Raw genomic sequence first — 23,345 nt, 5'->3', positions numbered from 1 at the left:
CAGACACATCTGCACCAAGTGCTTCAGGCAAAGACACAAGGTGCCCAGCAACAGAATGGTGGGAATTAGCTCTCAAGAAGTTTCTCCATAAGCTTTTCAGGTAGAGTTTGGTGTTTATTTGAAAGTGGAAGAAACTTTAAACTGTTTTTTCCTATCTAACCCTAGGTCAGCTTGCACTCTGTCTCTCTTTCCTTTTTTTTTGGCTGCTGCTCTTTTCTTTACCTTGGGGATTTCCTGCAGTGATAAGGTATGCACTCAGAGCAATTTTCTTTCACTCGTCTCATGCTTTTGAACTTCAGATAGCATGATAAAAAGGCCTTAAATTGTCCTCCTTATTTCACTTCTAATGTCTCTATGATTCTATGATTGTCTGTGTTTTACGCCAAGGCAAAGTTCAAAAGTTTCATTGTTCTGATATCTCCACCTTCCTCTGAGGAGAAATCTCATTTATTGTTTTAGCTCATTGATTTGTTTTACAATTTGTTGGTCCTAATTAAAACAAGTCACCTTGTTTTCTTCTTCTAGTTGCCTCTTCAGCTCTTCAGTCTGCTGAGTGAAAGCATGTTTGCCTCGAGTCAACTGGGAAACCAAGGACTCCTTCTCCTCCAGTTGCCGAGTAAGTTCACCTAACAAGAAAAGATTTACTTCTTTAGGCAGAGATATGAGACATAAAACATAAAGATGAGAAGAGCTAGCCATATGGAAAGTGATTACAAGATATAATGTGGTAAAATGAAGGGAGACTAGCAATTTCATTCCCACCAGGAGGAAAAAGCCATCAAAGATAAATGTTGTGTTGGCATTAAAGGAAAGGGCATGAACTGATCACAAACTCACATATTAATTTTGATTGACAGTGCTTCTTTTGGTTTGGTTTTAAGTTTCTGTGGGTGGAGTCTCTATGATGAATATATTACAAAATACACAGGCATTCAGACAGTGTATTTAAGTACTTGGCAAAAGACTATTATATTTCATTTAGACACACACCATGCTCAGTCTGTAGACGTGTTTTCTGTGTGTTCAGATCATTAATTAGTCGCATATGTTCATCATCTTTGGTTCTGACTTCACTGAACTGGTCTTCGAGAGCTCGGCACATCTTTTCCAGATTGCTCTGTTAAGAGACAGAAAGCATATCCTTTAGTTCATCTAGTTGTTCAGAAGATCAATGGCAGTGATAAGAAATGTTTCTTCCTGTGCAGCAACCTTGGCCTTGGAGACAGACTCCATGTTACTGGCCAAGTCATCAATCTCCATCTTCAGCTCGCTCTTCTCCTTCTCCAGCTTCTGCTTCACTCGCTGCAGGTTGTCGATCTGCTCCCCAAGCTCAGCTGTGCTGTCCGCGTGCTTCTTGCGCAGGGCGGCAGCCGTGGCTTCGTGCTGCAGCGTGGCCTCTTCCAGGTCGCGACGCATCTTCTGAAACTCTGCCTCGCGCTTCTTGTTCATCTCAATCTGAGCTGCCGTAGCCCCTCCTGCTTCTTCCAGGCGCTCGCTGATCTCCTCCAGCTCCCTGGAGAGGTCAGCTCGCTGCTTTTCAGTTTTTGCGCAGATTGCACGTTCAGCCTCAATTTCTTCCTCTAATTCCTCTGTTCGAGCCTGTGAAGGGTAATTGGTTAAATGAGGACTTCTGAATAGACAGATTTGAAATTATCATTAAGGAATAAAGAACAAACGTTCCCAACCATTTATATCAGCGTAGAGAGTAAAGCACCACTAGAAATTTCACTGAATTGTTTCATAGCACATGGAATATTCTGGTTTGGAACAACAGTGACTGTAAAATCCAATATTTCATTTTATGTTATAGCTCAGAATGGATTCATCATGCTATGCACTTTGTGGAAGAAACAGGTGATGTGTCACTGGAAAATGTAAAGGAACGTGAATTTCTTAGAAATTTCCCAAAGCTCAGGCCAAAACAAAGCAGTGTCCTCTCTCCATCAGTAAGCAGGATGGAAGAAACCTTAAGATGAGCAACCGTGGGATAACAGGGCTGAAGCAAACTGTCTTCCTGGCTCTGCGATTAGAAGGTGATTGCTGTCCTTCTCATGAGAGATTATGTCACATTCTATTGTTTTCTTCGAAAAGTAATTCTTAGTGGCTTCACTACTGTTATAACTCAGTATCTGATCCATGTTCAAAGCCTGTCACAAGCTTCACTTAAGAAATTTCTTACATAGTTATGTATGATTAGAGACCAGAGTTTCTGTAGAAATGCCCTGAGATGAGAAAAGCACCTGGAGTCCATGTTAATTATTTTCATCCTGTGTAGGAAAATATTTTGTAGAACAGTCTAAGCAAAAATATCAGTTAATTCTGAGAAACTCATGCCCAGCTACTAAAACCAGCAATAACCCTTAGACTTTACCTGAAGCTCCTTAATTTTCTTTTGCAGCTGAGAGCTTTGAGCCTGCTCATCTTCAATTTTACTTTGCAACTGGCTAATCTCAAAATCCTTTCTGTTAAAGAACAAGAATGCAAATTCAATACAGTTAAGATAAAATCTGAATTTCAGAATTCAGAGCACAAAAACTGCAATACTTTTTTAGCCTGTCATCCATCTGTTGCTTATCATTTTCCAGATCCATTATGGAATCCTGAGACATTTTCAGATCTCCCTCCAGTTTTCTCTTTGCTCTCTCAAGGTCCATTCGCAGTTTCTTCTCTTGTTCTAGTGATCCTTCGAGCTAAAACATAAAACATACTTTGAAACACATAAAATATACTTTGTAACTATTCTTGATTTAAAAATTGAATAGAAAAACTAATTCAATTCTATATACGCTTCTCATCTTCTCCTATGCTATGTCTTACTGCAAGATCAGAGCAACCATCATGACTTGGTTTCAGATATTAAGCTGTCCACAGCTTGGCTGTGTGCAGTTGAAATGTGCGTTTTTGAAGAATATGGAAATCAAATATTTCAGTGCCTGCAGTTCCTGGCATATAAACTGCTCAATATTGACAAGATCCCAGTGTTCATAACTTGCTGGAGTATATCCGCACTGCACAGTAAGAGACCACAAGTGACTCTGCAGCAAACTTCAAGCTGCCACAGGTATACTGCTCCAGCTGGTTGGTTAAAAGGGGGCACAAAAGCCTACAATGCTGAAATACCCAGTAATGAACATAGTTTAAATAGGCAGGGAAAGATGAGAGATGTACTGGATTCTACTGTCAACTGCCAATGATTTATTAGCTGAAATAATTAGAGCTGGCTTTGCTGCTTTAGGTGCTGCTTATACTCTCAACTACAGATTTCTAGTCTCTTCTAATCCGCCAGAGCATCCACCTACACAACCTAAAAGCTTTTTCTTACATCATCTACTTGCTGCTCCAGTTTGGTCTTGGTTTTGGTGAGTGTACTGACTTTGTCTTCCTCAACTTGCAAGTCATCCAGTGTCTGCTGGTGGGCTTCCTGGAGGGCCTTTTTCTCCTTAGTGAGTTTAGAAATGTTTTCATCCAGACCTGCCATCTCTTCAGTAAGATTCTTAACCTGTGAAGACAGTTGACATCCATACTATGAGGGGGTGCCCTGAGAAACGACAGACTGAGAACACAGTGACTGCAACCTTGCAAAATCTTGCGTGGCTGTAGTCAAAATGCTCTCCACAGAAGGTCTGTGTTGTTCATGATGAAGGTAGCAACAAGTGTCATGCCTGACAGTCACACCTCTCTGGTCCTGCAATGGTAGGAATTCTTGTTTTAGTATTTTTTATTACCAGCCCTATCCTGCTGAGTTCTACAGTAGAACATGCACTAGACTGTCATTTGCCTCTGCAAGCTTTTCCCACTGGGATTTACAAAAGGCCTCTGAATTGCTCTTGATCAAAAAATGTATTTACAGCCACAAATTCTCAGCAAGTGAGGTTATTTAAAAAGATATTATCAAATTCCAAGCATAGCCAAAGATATGTTAAGTTTTTTTGTAAAAGTAAAGGAGCATGATAACATGACGAAGAACCTTGGAACCCTTGGAGCCTTTGGAACAGGCGATCACAAATTTAGGGCAGGACCTTCTACCTGGGCTACTGGATATATCAGTCTTGCTAGCTTCATTTTGGAAACGTATTCCTTATACTTCAGTGGAGCATTGAACAGCAGCAACCTTATCTCAAACACACGAGGCGCTGTGCATTAGCCTGCCTGGCTCTTGCCTCCCATTTGTCTCATTCGGATGGGAAGGCCTGACAGCAGGGATAAGGGTATTCCACTCTGCTGAGTGCTCTAGCTACGTGGCCCTGATATCTGATAAGACGGTCCCTCATCCTAATACCCAGCACCAGCTAGATTTCCTCTAGGCATTAGTATAGAAATGTCCAACATATCTGTAATTGCAAACTTAGGATCCAGCATTGTTCTCGGCAATGGCAGTGAAGGGAACCTCAAGGCTGTAATTACATTTCTGCTGGTATTGTTTCCACAGCAGGACTGAACACTGCCACCACAGCTGTCGGCTTGTGAATTCTAATGTATATATCTCAATTCTGTCTCTTCACGTTGATTGTTGAGATGTACGTGAAGAGACCTGTGCTTTTACTGGGAGATAAATGGCCACACCTGATGTTGCTACACTGACAGTCTCAACCTTAGAAGTCATGAAGAACTCTCGTCATATCGCCAAGTCAGTGGGAGGGAAGGATGTCCATCCTAGCTGAGACCTGGGCTTCTTAAATATAAGAGATTTATAAGAAAACATTTGACATCTGCAAAATCGGTTCTCCTCAATGCATATGAGAAAGGACCAGCATAGCTGTTCTGTGCTGAGCTACTCACAGGCATACTAGTCCTCCATTATGCACAGGAGACACAAATATACTGGTTCCTTATGACTGCAAACAGCCAAATATGGCAATTTTCTATCAAGCACCATTATGACCGCTTAACTATTTTGAACTGTCACAGAAAGTATGTTTTTCCTAAGAGGAAGATATAATTTAAAAAAACCCATTCTGTCAGAGGTGGTTAAGTGGCAATACCTCTCTCCTGTGCCTTGGGTACATAACACTTGTAGTCATTCCTAAGTGCTCTGAATGCAACTCTCCACAAAACTGAAAATGGTCATGGGAAACTGAAAATGGTCATGGGAAACTGTCTGGGGAAGAATGATTCCCTGATTGCTCTGTCACCTTATTCTCTGTTGCATGCTTCTCTTTTTCCACTTTGGCCAGAGTCAGTTCAAGATCATCAATATCTTTCTTCAGCTCAGAGCACTCATCTTCAAGTTTTCTCTTCTTTGCTGTCAGCTCAGCATTCATCTCCTCTTCATCCTCTATTCTTTCACTTAGTTCTTTAATTTTAGCTTCCAGCTGGATTTTACTTCTGATGAGTCCTTCGCATCTCTCTTCAGCATCAGCTAGATTTTCACTCTCCTGTTAGAACATATCGAAGGCACGTCTTATTTATCATAAAAATGACAAAAGGCAACATATGTTTTTCAAGTACCATCTTCAGGAAATTGATTACACAAGTCAGGGAAGAATTTCCTACGCAAATCACAGTAATGTGTATGATTCGAGCATGACAAAATTGTCCTGCTCAGTCATGACTAGGAAAGTGGACCATAATCCCATAGTAGAGACCCTTCAGCTGGTCAGCTGGTTTGACTACAGTACCATGCAATAGACTCACAGGCTTCAGTGGTAACAAGGAACCTGCAAGGTATCAGTGAGATAAATAGGTGGGCAGCAAACTGGATTTCATGGAAGCATGATTTTAGATGTGGATTTGCAAACCATATAGCATTTCAAAGTCATCTTTCACAGAGTGTTCGATGACTCTTTGTTTAATAAGCTCCTCCAACTCTAATGACACAGGTCAGACTGTCTGTGCCCAAACTTCTCCCACTTTATTCACATGAGGCTAACCTTGCTCCCATCATTCTTCAATCTCTCAGCCAAGACACAGTCAAACTCAGCCTAAATTGTAGCCTGCAACTTATACTATAAGTTACATTTTGAGACAGATGATTAACAGATAAAATTTTGTCTGAATTAATACTATGAGGATGCATTCTAAACAGAATATAGAAAAGGTGTCGTTGCCTCCCAGAAGTGTTATGGCTGAAAGCTATTACTGCAGTAACAGGAGATGGCATATGTAATTCTCTCTCGGATTCTGTCTGAAACCAATAATGCACTGAAAACCATAGCTAGTGAGTGTGCATCTTTTGAGGACAAACCCAGAGAAAATGGTGCTTGAGGAATCTTTCAAGTAGGCTTGACAGAAATTCCCTCAGGAAAGTGGGACTTAGCAAGAAGATAGGAAGGACTCTTCCAGTACTGAAACAGTGAGAAACTGTGAGTTGAGAAAGTCAGGCAACACACTTGAGGGCAATTATCATACCTTAGGAGTTCTTTTATGTTCTAAAGTCTGAAATTTGTGTGCTTTAAAAGACACCCTAACCTGGAAGATAGTTAAATCTAGCTAAACCTGGGCTGCTTTGTTTTCTTGGCTTAACACCCATGAAGGAGTAATTAATAAAGTGAAGCCCCAAATGCTTGTAAACTGGGTGGATTCTGGAGAACAGAGCATTGAGCACCAAGAAGGGTACAAATAAACTCAGAAAACTGGGTGGAGTTAAGCTGAAGTTCTGAGAAAGGATTCAGATGATTAATCTGATGTTCATCATGCACAGTTACAGCCTCGGTGCTTGAAGCAATACAGGACTCCTGTCAAAACGCAACTGGTTTCAAAAGCACATGGAAACAAGTTACAGGTCCACTTGCACCAGGCTGCCTTTGGCCATGTACTATCTTATTAGCTTTTAAAACCTAACAGTGTTCATGTCTTGTGCAATTTCAGTCTTTGCTCAGCAGTGTTCCAGAGAAAAGCATCAATCTTTGTTCCACAGTTTCAGTCCTGTTTCTGACAGAAAAGCACCCCTGCCCTGGCTCCATATTATAATGGTCAGCAGATGTGGAAACAGCCTGTATTTCATTCAGAATCAGATACTATTGTTAGGAGCACGTTGCATATACTGTGTGTCATCTGATTCTTCACTGGTGACTGCTTAATAGTGAAGTGGGTTTACATGGAAACCCAGTCAGAATTTCTTATATTCTTGCTGATGGTAATGTTCTATGTGTGCTTTGTACTTGCTTTGCTCGGGTGTAAATGACAAGATCAGATACAAAGCAGTGAAGAATCTGACCTTGTTACATGCCTATTTATGAGGGATAATGGAAAAGAGAAGAGATAAAGCAACAGAATAGGAGGAAATGGGATGAATCTGAAAATGGAGGTTACTCACAGATTGAACCTGAAGCTGCAGGTCATTTTTCTCTTGCAACAGGGTCACCATTTTCTCCTCCAGCTCTTTCCTTTTTGCCTCAGACTTCGCAAGCTCCTCCTTCGTTTTCTCAAACTCCTCTTTCATGTTGGCCATCTCCTTCTCAGATTCTGCGCTCTTCAGCAAGGGCTTCATCTTGAAGTACAGCTTCATCCAGGGCCAGTGCTTGACATTCATGAATGCTCTTACATTGTATTGGATGATATAAATGGATTCTCTGAAAACACATGACAACACCGTTTATGAGGCTAATGAGACTTAGGCTGGAAACAAACTCTTATTATTTGCCATACAGCATCAGCATTTTCCTCAAGGAAATTTTGTGTGAGACACTTGTCCTCACCTCCCTTGCTTTTATTAAAGAGTCATTTCTAGGCCCTTGAACACAAAATGGCTGGTTCAGTAGAATGAACAATAACTATGTCTGGATGTAAGAGGCAGAAATACTCCAAACCAGACAAACTTCTCTGACGTGTTGCCTGGGAATCTCTAAGACTTTCCTCAGTCTCAAGGAAAGTGCAAGTGCTTAGGTGGATACCAGAGTGAAAATTGACATCCTTGAAGTACTGCTGCTGAGATTACAAATCTGAGACTTACTGTCAATTGTGGAAACAGCAGCTTGATGCTTTATGGGTCACTCAAAATAGCAAATACCATATTAGAAATCATTAACACAGAAACTGAAAACAAAATTAAGTGTTTTTATGGTACTGAATACTAAAGAATGTTGTTGATTCAAGGGGAGATCTGACAATTCCTTGCAGAGAAATTCTTTAGTAAGAGTTATTGAATTCTTGGAAACTATCCCTGGCTCAGGAAGCCCCTGAACTAAATGTATACTGCAGAGTATTACACATGAAAGCAGCTGGTTGGCAGAGCATCCTATACATTTATCCAATCCTTGCTCCCCCTAAAGCTTCCACTTCCAACAAAATTTGAGTAAGTTTGCTTGGCTTGCCCAGTTCTGCCCCTCCTACACTCTAAGTTTTGCATGATTCATCCCATCTGAAAGGGAGAGAGCTGAAATGGGAAGAGTATCTGGGATGGTAAAAAGTATGGAGTACTTCCTCTGTACGCGCTAGAATTGTCCATCTTAGGTGACTGAGCCATGAAAGAAAATTCAGGAAAAGGAGAGCAGAGAGAAATGATATGCCATTCCTTAGAAAACCAATGTGATCTAATGAAATTATACAACAGCAGGTTCAGACAAACCTTTGCACTTGTTCAGTTCGCTATCTCCATCACAGGGTTCTTTAAAGGTTGAAAATGGTAAGTGCATTCCTGGAGAAAAGGGTCACTGTTAAATACTAAATATCATGGTCCAGCTGTGTGGTTCCATTGCTAAATAGCCATTACTAGAATTTGGGAGGCTATAACAAGGAAACTATTAGTTTGTGCTTGCTCTGTTTCCCCTAGTGTTTCCAAGGACAGTTTTTTGCCCGAGACATGTATTGCATTGCTGGACTTTTGGTCTGACACAATGTGATTGTTAATATTTTCTTATATTACCTTCTTGCATTCATCTTTTTAAATTCAGTTCTCATGAGGTAACCTCTGCACATAGCTTGTGTGTGCGTGATGAGGCTCACAAGCTTCTCATCTCTCATCTCTTCTAGAAGTCCCAGGAGACCTGCCTTGAAGAACACCTAGAACATAAAATAGTCAAATAGTTTGAGGCTTAGTCAGATACACAACCATTGGCAGATGTTGCAGGGTAGTTCAAGGTAGTTTTGGAAAAATGCTTGCACAGTAAAGGTTTAACAGCTAGAGAAATTTTGTGTCAGTGTTCATATCCTCAGTGTTCCTGTGATTCATGACATGTCACTCTATGCATGACCTAATCACATTATTGCAGTGGTTTTTGGTACCTACTCCAGTGCAAGCTGTGGAAGATCGAGCTCATCAGTAGTTATTAAAACAAAGAGTTAGATTTCAACTTAGTCCTAAATACTAATCTGTCTCTTTGCTCTGCTCTACCCATCTATGCCAGGCTCAAGATTTGCTCTGTGAACTGACTTAGAGATGGCTTGAGAAGCATACATGAGGTCTGTTCACTAGTGTAGGTGTTTGGGTTTTTGTACAGAGATGGTACTGCCTTGGCTGTGCTGATCAGAGAATCAGTGTCCCACCTAACACTGGTTATGGAAGACAAGCTTGTTTGTGCTTAAATCCCCTGAAAAGTCTGGATGTCCAAACTTGTCTGAGCCTGTCTAACATGCATTGATATAAACGACTTCAACTGGCAGAGAAAGGGGCAGCAGTAGTTCCAGTTGCAGCCATGCTGGGTCATTCTGGTAGTGTGGTGTTCCCAAAGCTGACAGTACTGCCCCTCACACATACACCCAGAACCAGACAAGTTCTCTGTGCTACTTGCTAGTGGTATACTTGGGTTCTAATCATTGTGACAGCTGATTTCTCATGCAAGAAATACTTTCAATGAACAACATTTTTGCCATTAGTTATACTGTCTCCTCCACAAGCACTTTACCTTGGTGTGGCCAAATCTGTATTGGTTGTGGTCAACATCAATGGAGGAAAGAAGCTTTTCCGAAGCCTTTTTGCTGTCAATAAATTGGCCTTCTGGAATGGCTGAGGCATTAAGAATCTTGTACCTGTGGTAAGAAGGTTGCAAATAGGGTGAGGAAAATAGGATCCATCCTATCTCATAAAATGTATGGAAGCTGAGCTATCTGAAATCTAGACAGTCTTGGCTGAACATAATGTGATGACAAGGGGACACGTCTTCTCATCAGAGGAATCGCTTGGCCGTATAACAACAGAGTATGTTGTTACATACAAAATTAATGTGCATACTTAGGAGTGTCTGCAGGTCCAGTAATCAGGAAGAACAGAGTGAGAACTTGTCAACTTCTTCTCATCTTGTTTCATTGATGAGAGGAACACTACCCAAAGTTGAAGATTAATTGAAACTACTAACAAAAATCACTTATATTCCAAAGGGAATTAAAATATTGCACTGCTTACAGTCTCTACAAGTTGCACCACCGAATTCTTGAGTTTAAACTAAAAATGGCATAGTATTATTCTGTAAATGCTAACAGTAGTCTTAGCATTTTGCAAGGTAACCTAGTGATTAAGGTAATCCTGTGTCATGGGCAGGACCACCTGATCCTTCTGAGGAGTTTCTTCAGATATATCAAAGAGGATGTGACTGTACACTGGAGTGCTTATTCTCAAGTCTACCTTGAAAGGGTATATGTAAAATCAAGACAGTGAAAATGGTGCAGTGAATTTATTCTCTATTTTAGGCTTCTATTGTAGTTCCTTTTGAACTTCAGCACATTTCCTTTGAACTGTAAAGCACTTGATGGCTCTGGACCATGGCCTTTATGGATAGATTCCTTCACCTATCACATCAAATTATAATTTTACAATTGAGACAAGCTGATGCCTTACAGAACATCAGGTTGCAGGGCATTTTCAGAGAGCTCTTGTATCCTTTTCTTACCAGTTCAGCATGGAAGATGTTAGTGTTACACTTTATTATAACAGCAGCCGGTTCTGATTCAGCGTTTTATAGCAACAGAGCTCACATGAACCAGTTTGTCTCCTTTTTAAAGATGAGGAAAACAAGGCACAGGATGCAGGCCAGTGACAGGCCACTGGCAAAGCCCTGGATTTTCAAATGCTTGGTCAGTGCAGTGTAAGGATGCGGTGCTGATGTGTGTTGGTTTTGTATCTGTGCTCTGGGAGACTTTAAAAGAGCAGTCTCTGATGCCACTTAATTCATTACACTACAAGCATTTTGCACCTCTTTGAATCATTGGGCATTGACTACAATTTAGAAATTATTCTGGTTCTGATGAATCAAGAAATCACTGGTCTGATCAAAGAGAGAAAGACTGGAGTGACCTAAGGCACTATTAATGACTCGGTTCCCTCAAATGCCAGTAATCTAGGCTGATTCAGAAGGTGTCTCTCCATGATGTTACCAGACTTGTCACCTGAGTGATGGGTTTACTGAGTCCTTATCTTAACAGACAGTAATAACTGAGGACCTACCGTTGCTTAAAGTCCGCATAAAGGATTCTGCTTGGAAACCCCTTCCTGCAAATTCGGATGCCTTCTAGAACCCCATTGCACCGCAGCTGATGCATCACCAAGTAATGGTCCATTTCACCTTAAATAAAACACACCCATCATGACTCTCCTTTTCTTCCAAACAATCTCCATATGTATTAGTATACCAGAATTACCTTCCTTTTTTGATAAAATTCAACCAGTTCTTGATTAAAGATGCAGGAAGTGAAGAGAGAACAGGCCTTCCCTTCATACCAATTGCAGAGAGTTGCTTCAGTGAGCTGAGCTCTACTGAGAATGCCCAGGCCAGCAGTGATTGTGAATCACCAATGGCCAAAAGGCCTAAGACCGCATTACTCAAACATGGCAGGAGAGCGCATTAGGAGACCAGCTGAAAAATCTTCAACATCAGCATCCTCACTGGGTAAAGATAGAGGTGGCACAAGGTAGGGTTTAGTACCATCTAGGCAATCAGCTTTTCACATTATTTAAGATTTTACCTTGGGTATGCCATACAAGTGTTGACTATACTCAAACTTGATTAGATTTGATAGCTAGATAGATTCCAAAACAGGAGTGGATAAACAGGTTGCTTAAAGCTCTCAGTCTGCCTGTAGAGCACAGTTGATTGAAATTGAATTATATTTTTCTTCCTAAAATATCTATTGGATATAATAATCAATGGTATTTCTAAGTCTTATTCCCAAATATTATAAACAAAGTATAACTGGCAGAATAAAACCCTCTTGGAATCACTTTATCATGAAGGAATTTCCATCAGCTACTAGAGACATTAGTTAGTACATAATGGTCCATATGCTTAACTCTATCATTCAGCATCATCAATAAAGGTGTACCCAAAGGAGTTGTTAGAAAAGTCATGCATAAGCAGCCTAAAACCATCTAACAATTAGAAGATGTCCAGTTTCTCTTCCTTCACTCCACCATCCTTAATTTTGCTCACACAGAACTACCTTTTTTCAGATTCCCTCTGAGTCACCTCTGTCAGAACAACCAACTGAACCTGAAACATCAGCCATACCTGGCAAAATCATTCATTCAAATACACCTTTCTATTTTAGTAGGTTTCCTTAATTGCCCTCTTACACTTTCTCAACTGTTAAGACTCCAGTGGGATTCCTCTTTCCTCTTTTTAGGATATGAAGTGTGGACATTTCCTTTTGGGCTTTCATTTAGTCAGTGCAGTGAAACAATTTTCTTTCTAGGATGTGATTAATCTAATCTAAAGATAAATGTATAAAAGAGACCAGATGAGTCATACTTTAAAATGTCAGCTTCTCTCCACCAAGTATAAAAGGAGTTTGGCTGATGGCTGAAATGTGAGTGTCATACATAGGCATGTTGCTTAAATCCTGCTTGTGGTCTTCGGGGCTACTCAGAGAGACATAAACAAGAAAGGCAAGAAATGTTCTGAAATTTGTCTTCTGTTTCCTGAGCAGATTAAACAGCTGCTAAGCTCCTGTTTTCTGGTACTCCTGTTCCATTCACTACATTCTACTAGTATCTGCATTTTCATTCTGCCAGTATCAGTCCTCATAATGATTAGACTCCTAAAACCCACACAGGCAACTCTCTCCCCATGTACTTTAATTTAATGGCCACATGAAAATACTCCTTAACTTGACCATTCTTGGAGACTAAATCCTTTGTGAGAGTTTAATATTCAATTAAATAAAGGAAGAAAAATAACTTTATATCAAAATGCTTTCCAAGTGCTAGCAGCACCCAGCAGCTTGTACATGGAATTCTACAGATGATGTATAATTTATTTGACAGTCTTCCAGCTCAGTGAATCAGATCGTAACACTGAATATTTAAAAATCAGTAAATGGTCTTGGGCCGAACTGAACAGTTGTGTATGACATGATGGTCCTAAAAAACAGGCATTTTTTAGGGATTTGCTAATGCTGTTACCCTCAAAAGACAATTTTATCATCTGTAATTAATCTCCTCTTTATCATCTTCAGCTCTGTACATGCATTATGTAAAGACAGGTGAGGGTTGTAGACCATGTAATGCTTAAAATTTTACACCACAGTAAACAATACAAGAAGGTTTACTTGGGCACTGTCCTGTAGGCCAACCCTCACAAGAAGAACTTCACGTGGAAAGAAAGCTGTTCTGGAAGAAGTTGGTGTGGAAGCTAAGTAAGCTGATTCCCTTCAGTCCCGTGTCTTCAGAGTATAATGATGGACTTACCAGGTGTCTTGGTCTCATTAGGAATCAGGCAACGCACAAAGTGAGGATGAGTACTTCTCAGGTTAGTCATCAACTTGTTTAGGTTTTCCTGTGATAAAGAAAACATGAGTTTGCGCTTTAAGCTACAAAGCTTTTGCATTCTTACTCAAATATCAAGTAGTTACAGAATCACAGAATGGTTTGGACTGTAAGGGCCTTTGAAGATCATCGAGCCCAAACCCCTGCCATGGGCAGGGACATCTTTCACTAGATCAGGTGGTTCCAAGCCCTGTCCAACCTGACCTTGAACACTTACAGTGATGGGGCATCCACAGCTGCTCTGGGCACCCTGTTGCAGTGTCTCACCACCCTCATAGTAAAAAAAATGTCCTCCTTATGTCCAATCTAAACCTACTCACTCTCAGTTTAAAACTGTTGCCTCTTGTCCCATCACTACAGGCCTTGGTACAAAGTCTTTATCCATATTTCTGCTAAACATGCTTTATATGTTTATATATTTGTATGCCTCAATAAGGTGTCCCTGAAGCGTTCTCTTCTCTAGGCTGAACAACTCCAACTCTCTCAGCGTTTCTTCACAGGAGAAGTTCTCCAGCCCTCATATCATGTTTGTGGAATCGTGGCTCATTTAAAAGGAAATTCACATACCCTGAACACAGCAGACACGGTCTGGAAAGAGCCCCCCTTCTTCTTAGCTCCCTTCTTGCCTCCACCACTGTCACCTTGGAAGTAGATAGGAGGTTAGGAGTTAGAGTAAGCAATATGTTTTGTACTCCTCACCTTCCTTTCTTTGGTCATGGGCCAATAAAATAACTAATTTTCAATTTTAAATGTTAACCCACTGCTTCATGAGAGTTTCAGTGAACTGCTGCTAGCTGATTGTTGATCAGCGTTTGGTGTATTTGGTCTCAGAAGCAGGATTTAGGTTGCACGGTATATGGTTTTAGTGATATGGAACACTATGGCCTGACATGAGTTTCATAATAGTATACCCAGTACTACTGGTCAAATTGCTTTTACTTATAGATATCTCCACTTTTTTGTTTGTTTGTTTGTTTTTAATTACGTGAAAGGCTGCAAGAATGTGGCTCAGCAGTGGACATTCATTTATCAGTGTGGTGAAGCCTTCTTTAGAAAAATCTCCTAATCGAATGTTCCAGGTGAAGAATAGGGCTCTATTTGGAGTTAAGGCACCCCCAAGGCAGGAAGGAAATCGTAGTCCAAGCAGCTTAGTGCCTTTTCCTATTTGCTGTAATGTTGAAGCCAATTAAATCGAGTCTTAAATTGAGTGTTTATGCTCTGAATTTCACTCCTTACTGAAAATTTCATCCCCACAACCTTTTCTTCTCACCTTCCTTATGCTGATGATACCTGGAAGGCCGACAGCTGACTCATCCCCACTATTTCCTAGGAGCTTGCTCAGACACATTGTTGTGTCAGCCAAACTGAGCTGCAGGGACTTTCTTGAGCCTCCGTCCCTGCTGTCCATATCCCTGATGGCTGAGTTGACTACTACTGTGTACTGCCTTTTCTTTTGGCCTAGCATCCGGGCTGCCAGAATATTGGCGACTTCTTTGTAGAAATCTGTGTGGCCATTTTTGGTGAGGCGAAAGTCTTGCCTGTCCCAATTGATGGTCTTCAGTTGTAAAAGGCGCAAGAGATTGGACTGCTCTCTGATGCCCCTAGAGGACTTCTAACTTAGATTGTCTGTCTCATTTTCCCTTGCAACACCAGGACTGTTCAGGTGGATATGAAATAGTTCCATGGTCTCCTTTTGGTTGTTCCTGTTCACCTCAGGAAACAAAACTCTGTCCCCAAAGACTATAAAGTGCTTGCACTTTGCATGTATATTTGTCACCAGCCTAGAGGATGAATAAACATGCACGTGATTCACAACACAGCAAGTCAGGAAACATATACCTCCTGTCACTTTGGTTTGGACTTGCTGAGTTTTACTTCTCTGCACTACATGAATGTGGTGTTTTCAGCAATTCTGCATGTTGGTATCTTAGATTTGGCATATCTGGGTGCATGCAAAAACAAGGTCACATTAGCAGATGATAGTCTGTAGTATACTACAGAGGGGAGAAGCAGAAGTAGATTTTAGTTGATTCTTGCGTTATCAATCATCACTGAAAAATAACTTACTTGTTTCTGCACCAGCATAGTTAGAGAAAAGGAAGGACAGCAGCTTCAAGGATGATTTCTGGTACAGCCCCACAACAGTTTCATTCAGAGGGTCCTTGTTCTTATCAAGCCAGCCAGAGATGTTGTAGTCCACGGTGCCAGCGTAGTGCACCAGGGAGAAGTGAGCCTCAGCCTTGCCTTTGACCGGTTTGGGCTTCTGGAAGTTGTTGGACTTGCCCAGATGTTGGTCATAGAGCTTGTTCTTGAAAGAGGTGTCAGTTGCCTTGGGGAACATGCACTCCTCTTCCAGGATGGAGAAGATGCCCATGGGCTGGGAGAAATACGAATGCATGAAGAAAATGAGTGGTGGGGAGAAAAAAGTAAATAAAATGTTTCCTTGCATATGATTCGTGCCTGGTTTCAGTGACTAATTTGTACTGCACAATTTCTTAATACATCGCTAGTTATTATAATAATCAGGCAAACTAGAATGATTGTGTTGCTCAAGCTACTACCCATGAACATAGCAATGCGACAATACTGTTTACATACATCTTTCACTGAAAGGCTGTATATATGTATTATAATCAATTGTTTCAATTATCTTTATGCTACATCATTAGGAAGTACATTTCAGCATCCTGAAATTTCAGCATCTCCCTAACACAGAAATGTAGGCACATTCTCAGTGACATCAGAGCTTTCATCTGAGCTACATTAGGTATCTTCTGATAGTGCAGATAAGCACATCCTCTCATGTTGCTAGACATGGATGTGACCTGCACTTCCTTGGCCTGGAGAGAATTCTAGGAGTTTCTTCTTTGTATGAACCTTTTTTTTTTCCTTTTATGTAATTTTTTTATATTAATAAGATGCCGTTAAATGCTCACATCTGATTTCAGCTAGACAGCTGCCAGAGCTAGAATCAGGGATCCTCCAGAGCAGCAACAGCCACAGGAGGTGGATGTTGGGCAGGAATGCCATGTTTTGAAATGAAGAATTTGCTTTCTAGGTGTGGCTGCTGTCTCAGAGCTCTGGGCTTAGCATTCATCTTGCCTAACTGTAGGTATTTATAAAACAGAATCTAGATCTGAGTTAGCTGTCCATGTTGCTCTTCTGCAATGGAAGTATTATAAAGACATTTCACAGAATCATCAACAGAACATACTTTGTAAGGAGATGATTTGCTTCCTAGAAGTATCTGCTTTTCTCCTGTCATTACAAAAGAGACTATGGCCTCAGGTCAGCATAGGTGTTGTGTTTCCTTTGGCTCTAATACTGTGTATTGCATAGATACGTGACACAAAATATGTGAATACTGAACAGTAAGTGTGGATTTTGAGTGTTAAATAGAGCAATAGGCAACAGGCACCAGCTGTGACTGGTAGATCCCCAGTGCAGAAGCAGTGGGCAGCGACAGAGGGGCCAGAAATAGTTGTGTTGCTAGAACCAAGAACTTAATTCTATCCATTACTGTAAGGAGTAAGACTTGAAGTTCTCTTTACTGTTAAAGGCATCAAATTAGCATTGTGTACCCCATCTTCCTGCCATTCCAGCTGTATTGTTCAGGAAATCATTGTTTGTGCAGAAGCAGCCTATCCAACTGCTTCTTGTGTGAAAGGGTCATTCAACTATATTGTGTCAATTTATTAAGAAAGACTGGACTAAAATAAATGACCATGAAAGAAATGTGGGCTCCTAAAATGACAAGATTTCCTGTACCTTCTCAATGAGCTCAATGCAGGCAGCCAGGTCCATCCCAAAGTCAATGAACTCCCATTCAATTCCTTCTTTCTTGTACTCTTCCTGCTCCAGCACGAACATGTGGTGGTTGAAGAACTGTTGCAGTTTCTCATTGGTGAAGTTGATGCACAGCTGCTCCAGGCTGTTAAACTGTAAATTCCAAGTATAAAAACATGGTGGTTAGTTTGGAAAAGTCATCAATGGGCAAGCATGCCTACCATAACTCACATCAAAAATTTCAAAGCCTGCAATGTCCAGGACACCAATGAAATGTTGTCTGGGCTGCTTGGTATCCAGCTGTTGGTTGATTCGAGTAACCATCCATAGGAACATCTTCTCATAGACTGATTTAGCCAATGCACCCACTGAATTGTACACCTGTAGGAAACACAGCCATGGGCAGTAACGAAAGTTGAGTTAGCTTTGAAGTTGAAAGAGCTGTCTGAATAAAATGAATAGCTGATCTAAATACCTGTTGGACATTTTGTCCTTTAGTTACATATTCATTCCCAACTTTCACCCTGGGATAGCACAAAGCCTTGAGCAAATCAGCAGAATTCAGGCCCATCAGGTAGCCAGCTTTGTCAGCCACTAGGATCAGAGATAGCAAGTTATTTTAAAAGAGACAAAGAAAGGTGTCCTGGTGTTCTATGATGTTTCTGCTACAAGGAGCCTACTTTCAGTGCTACTGAAATGCATCTGTTGTCAAGGGGAGCTCCTCTGCAGTCCCATAGAGAATGTTTTCTCCCTAACACAGGTGGTGCCTCAGCTGTAGCAAATTCCTGTTCCACACCTCGAGGGCTGCAGCAGTGCTTCAGCTTTATTATGTCTCTGTTTCCTTGAAGTGCTTAAGTTAAATAGTTGACTTTGTGGAACTTGCAACAAACTTAAAAAATTTAGTTTCTGGAAGGGAAAATAATTCTCAAAGTGTTGGGCACTTTGTGGGATGGGTTGCTAGCTTGTCTCCTGGTGCAGTTCACAACCAAACTCTGCAGTCAGCGCTACCTTCTGTGCTGTCCGGCTCTGCCTGCTCCTCCCGCTGCTTCTGTTTGAACTTCATGTTCCCGTAGTGCATGACAGCCCCGGTCAGCTTGTACATCCCCACCTTCTCCTCGGGGCTGAAGCCCAGGATGTCCACAGCGCTCTGCAGAGGCCACAGGCAAGTTGGGGAAGGTCAGAGAAGCAGAAGGTGCTGTTAACAGGCACCGGTGCTGCCATAGGGAGGTGGGGGTTCTCCCCTGCCCGCAGCCCGGGGGTTGCAGGGCCTGATGCTTGGTGGCCCTGGCTTGGCTGGGCCACTGTACTCACGTCCGTCGCCAGCAGCTCCTCGCTGTCGTCAATGCTGGCAACAGTGACTTCTCCTTGGCTCACGTAGGGGAAGTCGTAGGGGTTGGTGGAGATAAGGAGGAGATCTGCAGGTATACAGGGCACCTTTGATGGCACTGAGGCAATTCACAGCGGAAAAAGCCAAGCCCAGCACCGCTGGCACTCACCAATGAGCTCTGGCTTCTTGTTGGACATTATCTGGTAAAAAATATGATAGCTCCTTTCGCTGGCCAGCTGGAAAGTCACTCTGGATTTCTCCAGAAGATCTAACCAAAAGAGAGATGCTGTTAGTCTCCTGGTAAACTTGAGATCATAAATGCACAAATTCTGCATGCACTGACTTGCTCCAACTTACAGGTTTCAATATCCGCAGAGGCCAGCTTGCCAGTCGTTCCAAAGTGTATCCGGATGAATTTTCCCTATCAAGCAGTACAGATGAACCCCTTTGTTATAGCAATCAATGGATAAGACGTATTAGATATCTGCATTCCAGCAAATCTGAAATGAACTCACAAATCGTGAGGAGTTGTCGTTCCTCACGGTCTTGGCGTTGCCGAAGGCCTCCAGCAGTGGGTTGGCCTGGATGATCTGATCCTCGAGCGTCCCCTAGTTACAGGAAAAAAAGCTTCTTATAAAACTTCACTACTGGTTAATAACAAATGTTGAAAAGGAGATTGTTTTAAACATGTAAACTTAAATCTAAAATTTAGCAGGGAGTTTGAAATCTGCATGAGAGTTGCTTCCACATTGCCATTCACAAAGGCCATGATAGCTAAAGAAAGTATGAAAATTATGGGATCATTTCTGGAGTTTTCTGGAACCCAAGACACACAGAGAGAGGTACAGTCTTTAATAGGAGGCACCTGGCAAGGCAGAATGTGAAGTTTTGCAATTGTATTCAAACAAGCAACAGCCTTTCTGAGTGCAGACATGCTTAGAAGAGTGGGACATGGACAAAGGCTGAGACTCAAATACCCAACTTAAAAACACAGGGAACAGAAAGTCTTTGAGTTTTTTGCTGCATGACTGCAGAAGGAACAATAAACATGTATTGTATCACTCTTGTTAACTGCAAAAATACGTGAGGAAAGAAGCTTCTGTGACATTATATCTCCCCTTTTCTGTGCAATGTGGTTCAGGAAGCAGAGTCACCATGTGCTTTTTTGGAATTATGGAGCAAAGCTTTTCTCAAGGCTTCTACCAAAGTCATGGCTGATCTCTATGTACTCAGGGCATGAAAATGTTTCCAGGGATAAATTCCAAGACAGAGATGGAAAAGAAAGAATGAGAAAAAAAATTAGGTTTTATCCAACTGAAAGATTAGTGACACAGCTCTGGTTGCTGAATCTTTGTAGGTGGTATTCAGTGTAGCCTTTAGCATCTTGCAGTGGAGAGGGAGTGCCATTCCCAACTCGGTCTGCAGATGGCACAACGGGTTCAAATTAGTTTTAATTACTCCACCGTGAAGATGGATCCTATAAAATCAACGCAGCACAGTACCATATGAAGGTCTCTCTGTATTTTTTTAATAAAAAATACCAAATTCCTAGAGTAATGCCCTCCCACATGTCTCTTTCAGCTTTCTACATGAAGGAGAGGAGAGAGGAGAGGAGAGGAGAGGAGAGGAGAGGAGAGGAGAGGAGAGGAGAGGAGAGGAGAGGAGAGGAGAGGAGAGGAGAGGAGAGGAGAGGAGAGGAGAGGAGAGGAGAGGAGAGGAGAGGAGAGGAGAGGAGAGGAGAGGAGAGGAGAGGAGAGGAGAGGAGAGGAGAGGAGGAGAGGAGAGGAGAGGAGAGGAGAGGAGAGGAGAGGAGAGGAGGAGTATGTGTCTGTGCAGCTGTCTTAAACTAACACCAAACCCCTTTTTAGTGCACAGCTTTGACAAGGGATCTCACAAGGGAGCATCACGCATGGAAAAGAACATGAAAGAATGTGCGGCAGTTCTTTATACAAGTTCATTCTGGAGTCCTTTCTACGGGCTGGGTGACAAAGCTCTGGAAGCTGAGAAAGTATTCTGTGGAAATGCTGTTACATGGTTCCCTGGTTCATACACTCTTGCCTGGCATCTAGTTTCAGCCTCCATCTGAGATTGGATACTGGGCTAGACAGAACTATAACCTGGATGTTTTATGTAATGTTCTTATGAAGAGGCAAATTCTACTGTTACAGAGATTGTAAATATTAAAAAGCCAGAGTATTCTGTGAATAAACTCAGAAGAGGGCAGAGCAGGTTGTCGTCCTTCTGAGAGCCAGGTGACTTTCCTTGTATCAGACATGATCAGTGCATCTCTTAGCAGTCTCAAAGCTTTTCTGAGATCAGTCTTAGCATAGTGAGCAGCTGGTGAAAGCTGAGCCTAGGAGATTCTGAAATGCTGCTGATGGAAAGAGTGCTTGTGATGAGCTTGCCTCGGCCATAATGACCAGTCAATCACAGACACCTGCCTAAGTGTGAAAAGAATATTCAGCCTTGGAATCTCCTTAGGTTCTGCTGTGCCCTTGGGTACTCAAATAGCATGCTGACACGTGTCACCCACTTTGAGACACATACCATCTCACAGGCTGGTGACACGCAGTTGTGCCCCAAGGGTGTTTGTTGCTTGCTCTGTACTAGGGAATGAAACCCACGCCTTGCAAATGCACCACTGGGCTCCGATTACAGCAACTGGGCTGCTCAGCAGAAAGGGGTATCAGAGTATGTGCTTTCTTCCCTGGAAGGATCCTTTCTGAGGTTCCTTCCTAACTGTCAGGCAAGTGGTCGCAGCTGTCCCAAATCTGTCCCTTTTCTTGTGCTGCCTCTCAGGACTGTTATGTTGACCATAGGCAGGAGAACAAGCCAATGGAAATGCTACCTGATGCAATCAAAATGACTGATTCAGCACAATCACTCTGGAGTTCAGAGCTCCCGCACTCCGTTGTCAATAGGAATGGAACCAGCAATGGCACAATTGCCTGACAGTGGGAACCCGCTGCTTGCGTTGCACTTGCAGCCGGTCAGGTGCTGTGGATGTAGCCGATCTCATAGGATAATAATGGATAGATACATAGACAGTCAGCACAGAGAAAACTGCCCGTCTTACGCTATCTTCCTCTCCCTGGTGAAGACCTGCCCTGTGTAAATGGAGAATAGAGAGAAACTGAGTCTTGGGCCTTTCCTACAGTAAGAAAATGCATCTTTAAGTAGAGTTCCACGAGTGTTCAGAGGGATGGAGGCAGGGATAAATGAGGGTAGATAAGTGTGCTTGCCCTGTGCATCCTGGCTGTCTCCTCAGTTGCACTACACTTTCTGTGTTTTGATAGTCCTAAGTATGCAATGATAGTTTCTGCTCTGCAGGCACAGTTTTGGGGAAACACTAGGGGGGGAGCCAATGATATACCTGCATTTTGCCGGGCTGTTGCTCTTTCTTCTTCTCACCAGTAACTGCAATTGTTGCAAAGTACTGGATGACACGCTTTGTGTTCACAGTCTTCCCTGCGCCGGATTCTCCGCTGTTGAAATGAAAATATTAATTGTTACAGGAAACAGGAAATATTTTTACTTCTCTGTCAGATTTGTTACAGATTTGCCAAAGTATACTCACGTGATAAGAATTGACTGATTGTTACGATCTGAAAACAAAGTCACAAAAAGAGCTGTTCAAATGAGGTGTGGGGGTCTTCTGTTCATCAGACATAACTACCTGATCATTAGTCTGTGGGTAGAGTTTTTTGTGCACAGAGGAATGGAGCAGCCAAAAATCTAACTCCAAGTGGTGGTTCCTTATGTTTCCCACTTAGCTTTTGTTTGTTTGTTTGTTTTTTAATCTACAGACCTTGGCTTAAATAGTTTAATCGGAATCAGATTCTCTGCTATGTGCCTTCCGTAATGCTTCTTTAAATTGCTTACTAGGAGTGTGGGCAGAAAGCCATAGCTGCTGCCTTTCCTTCATTATCTGACAGCACAGAGGTCATTAAGATGCCACAGGCAGTCTGATCTCGAGTTGTGCCATAGGACTACGGGAGCTGTTGCCATCAGGCACTGAGTAGAACAACACCTAAGATACCTGAACTGTCAAGTGTTCCTTGACCAAGCAGCCAGCCCTGCATACATCAGGGTTTCCCATTCTTGCCAAATGACTCACCAGTCAGCATGAACTGATAGGCGTTGTCAGAGATGGAGAAGATGTGTGGAGGGGCCTCCTGGCGCTTCTTGCCTCGGTAGCCAGACACCACCTCTGGGTTGTACACCGGCAGCCACTTGTAGGGGTTGACAGTGACGCAGAAGAGACCCGAGTAGGTCTGCGAGGAAAGGACACAGCACGTTGCCTTCCCCTGAGCCTGGCAGAGCAGTTCTCCCCGCTCCCCAAAGGAAGACTGCTGCTGGTGCTTACGTAGATCATCCAGGCTGCATAACGCTCTTTGAGGTTGTACAGCACAGCGGGTTCGTGGAGGTGGGTCATCATGGCCATGTCCTCGATCTTATCAAATTTCGGAGGATTCATAGGGAAGACTTCATCATCCTTTACAGTCACAGTCTGACCGAACCAGAAGGGAACAAAAGGAGAAGAAATCTAAGCCAGGGAACTGCCTGAACTGGCTGATCATGTATGAGTAACAGCTGGTA

General features: G+C 42.2%; 1 protein-coding gene and 1 long non-coding RNA gene across 7 annotated transcripts in view; one reads left to right on the top strand and one right to left on the bottom strand.

The window, feature by feature from the left end:
- Window positions 1-23,345, top strand: part of LOC136109528 (uncharacterized) — a 45,759-nt gene that overhangs the window by 9,956 nt on the left and 12,458 nt on the right. For all 6 annotated transcript variants that reach the window (XR_011741771.1, XR_011741770.1, XR_010652515.2 and 3 more), the window contains one exon: window positions 526-616. This is a non-coding gene — a long non-coding RNA (uncharacterized lncRNA). The remainder of the gene's footprint in view (window positions 1-525; window positions 617-23,345) is intronic.
- LOC139829301 (myosin-4-like) overlaps window positions 1-23,345 on the bottom strand; it is a 35,337-nt gene that overhangs the window by 9,454 nt on the left and 2,538 nt on the right. Inside the window, exons 3-28 of the mRNA XM_071816292.1 lie at window positions 23,113-23,256; window positions 22,864-23,020; window positions 22,324-22,351; window positions 22,120-22,231; window positions 19,262-19,354; window positions 19,104-19,167; window positions 18,916-19,014; window positions 18,731-18,834; window positions 18,428-18,566; window positions 17,895-18,013; window positions 17,651-17,800; window positions 17,402-17,572; window positions 15,701-16,010; window positions 14,201-14,274; window positions 13,556-13,643; window positions 11,318-11,435; window positions 9,783-9,906; window positions 8,804-8,940; window positions 7,256-7,511; window positions 5,133-5,375; window positions 3,323-3,499; window positions 2,545-2,690; window positions 2,372-2,462; window positions 1,210-1,599; window positions 991-1,117; window positions 508-626 (exon numbers count right to left, since the gene is read on the bottom strand). Coding sequence (XP_071672393.1) covers window positions 508-626; window positions 991-1,117; window positions 1,210-1,599; window positions 2,372-2,462; window positions 2,545-2,690; window positions 3,323-3,499; window positions 5,133-5,375; window positions 7,256-7,511; window positions 8,804-8,940; window positions 9,783-9,906; window positions 11,318-11,435; window positions 13,556-13,643; window positions 14,201-14,274; window positions 15,701-16,010; window positions 17,402-17,572; window positions 17,651-17,800; window positions 17,895-18,013; window positions 18,428-18,566; window positions 18,731-18,834; window positions 18,916-19,014; window positions 19,104-19,167; window positions 19,262-19,354; window positions 22,120-22,231; window positions 22,324-22,351; window positions 22,864-23,020; window positions 23,113-23,256 — 3,780 coding nt within the window. The remainder of the gene's footprint in view (window positions 1-507; window positions 627-990; window positions 1,118-1,209; window positions 1,600-2,371; window positions 2,463-2,544; window positions 2,691-3,322; window positions 3,500-5,132; window positions 5,376-7,255; window positions 7,512-8,803; window positions 8,941-9,782; window positions 9,907-11,317; window positions 11,436-13,555; window positions 13,644-14,200; window positions 14,275-15,700; window positions 16,011-17,401; window positions 17,573-17,650; window positions 17,801-17,894; window positions 18,014-18,427; window positions 18,567-18,730; window positions 18,835-18,915; window positions 19,015-19,103; window positions 19,168-19,261; window positions 19,355-22,119; window positions 22,232-22,323; window positions 22,352-22,863; window positions 23,021-23,112; window positions 23,257-23,345) is intronic.

The sequence above is a fragment of the Patagioenas fasciata genome, chromosome 18 (genome assembly GCF_037038585.1).
Source record: "Patagioenas fasciata isolate bPatFas1 chromosome 18, bPatFas1.hap1, whole genome shotgun sequence".
NCBI lineage: Eukaryota > Metazoa > Chordata > Aves > Columbiformes > Columbidae > Patagioenas > Patagioenas fasciata.
The sequence above is the reverse complement of the archived record's forward strand: the minus strand, read 5'-3'. Positions and strand labels throughout refer to the sequence as shown.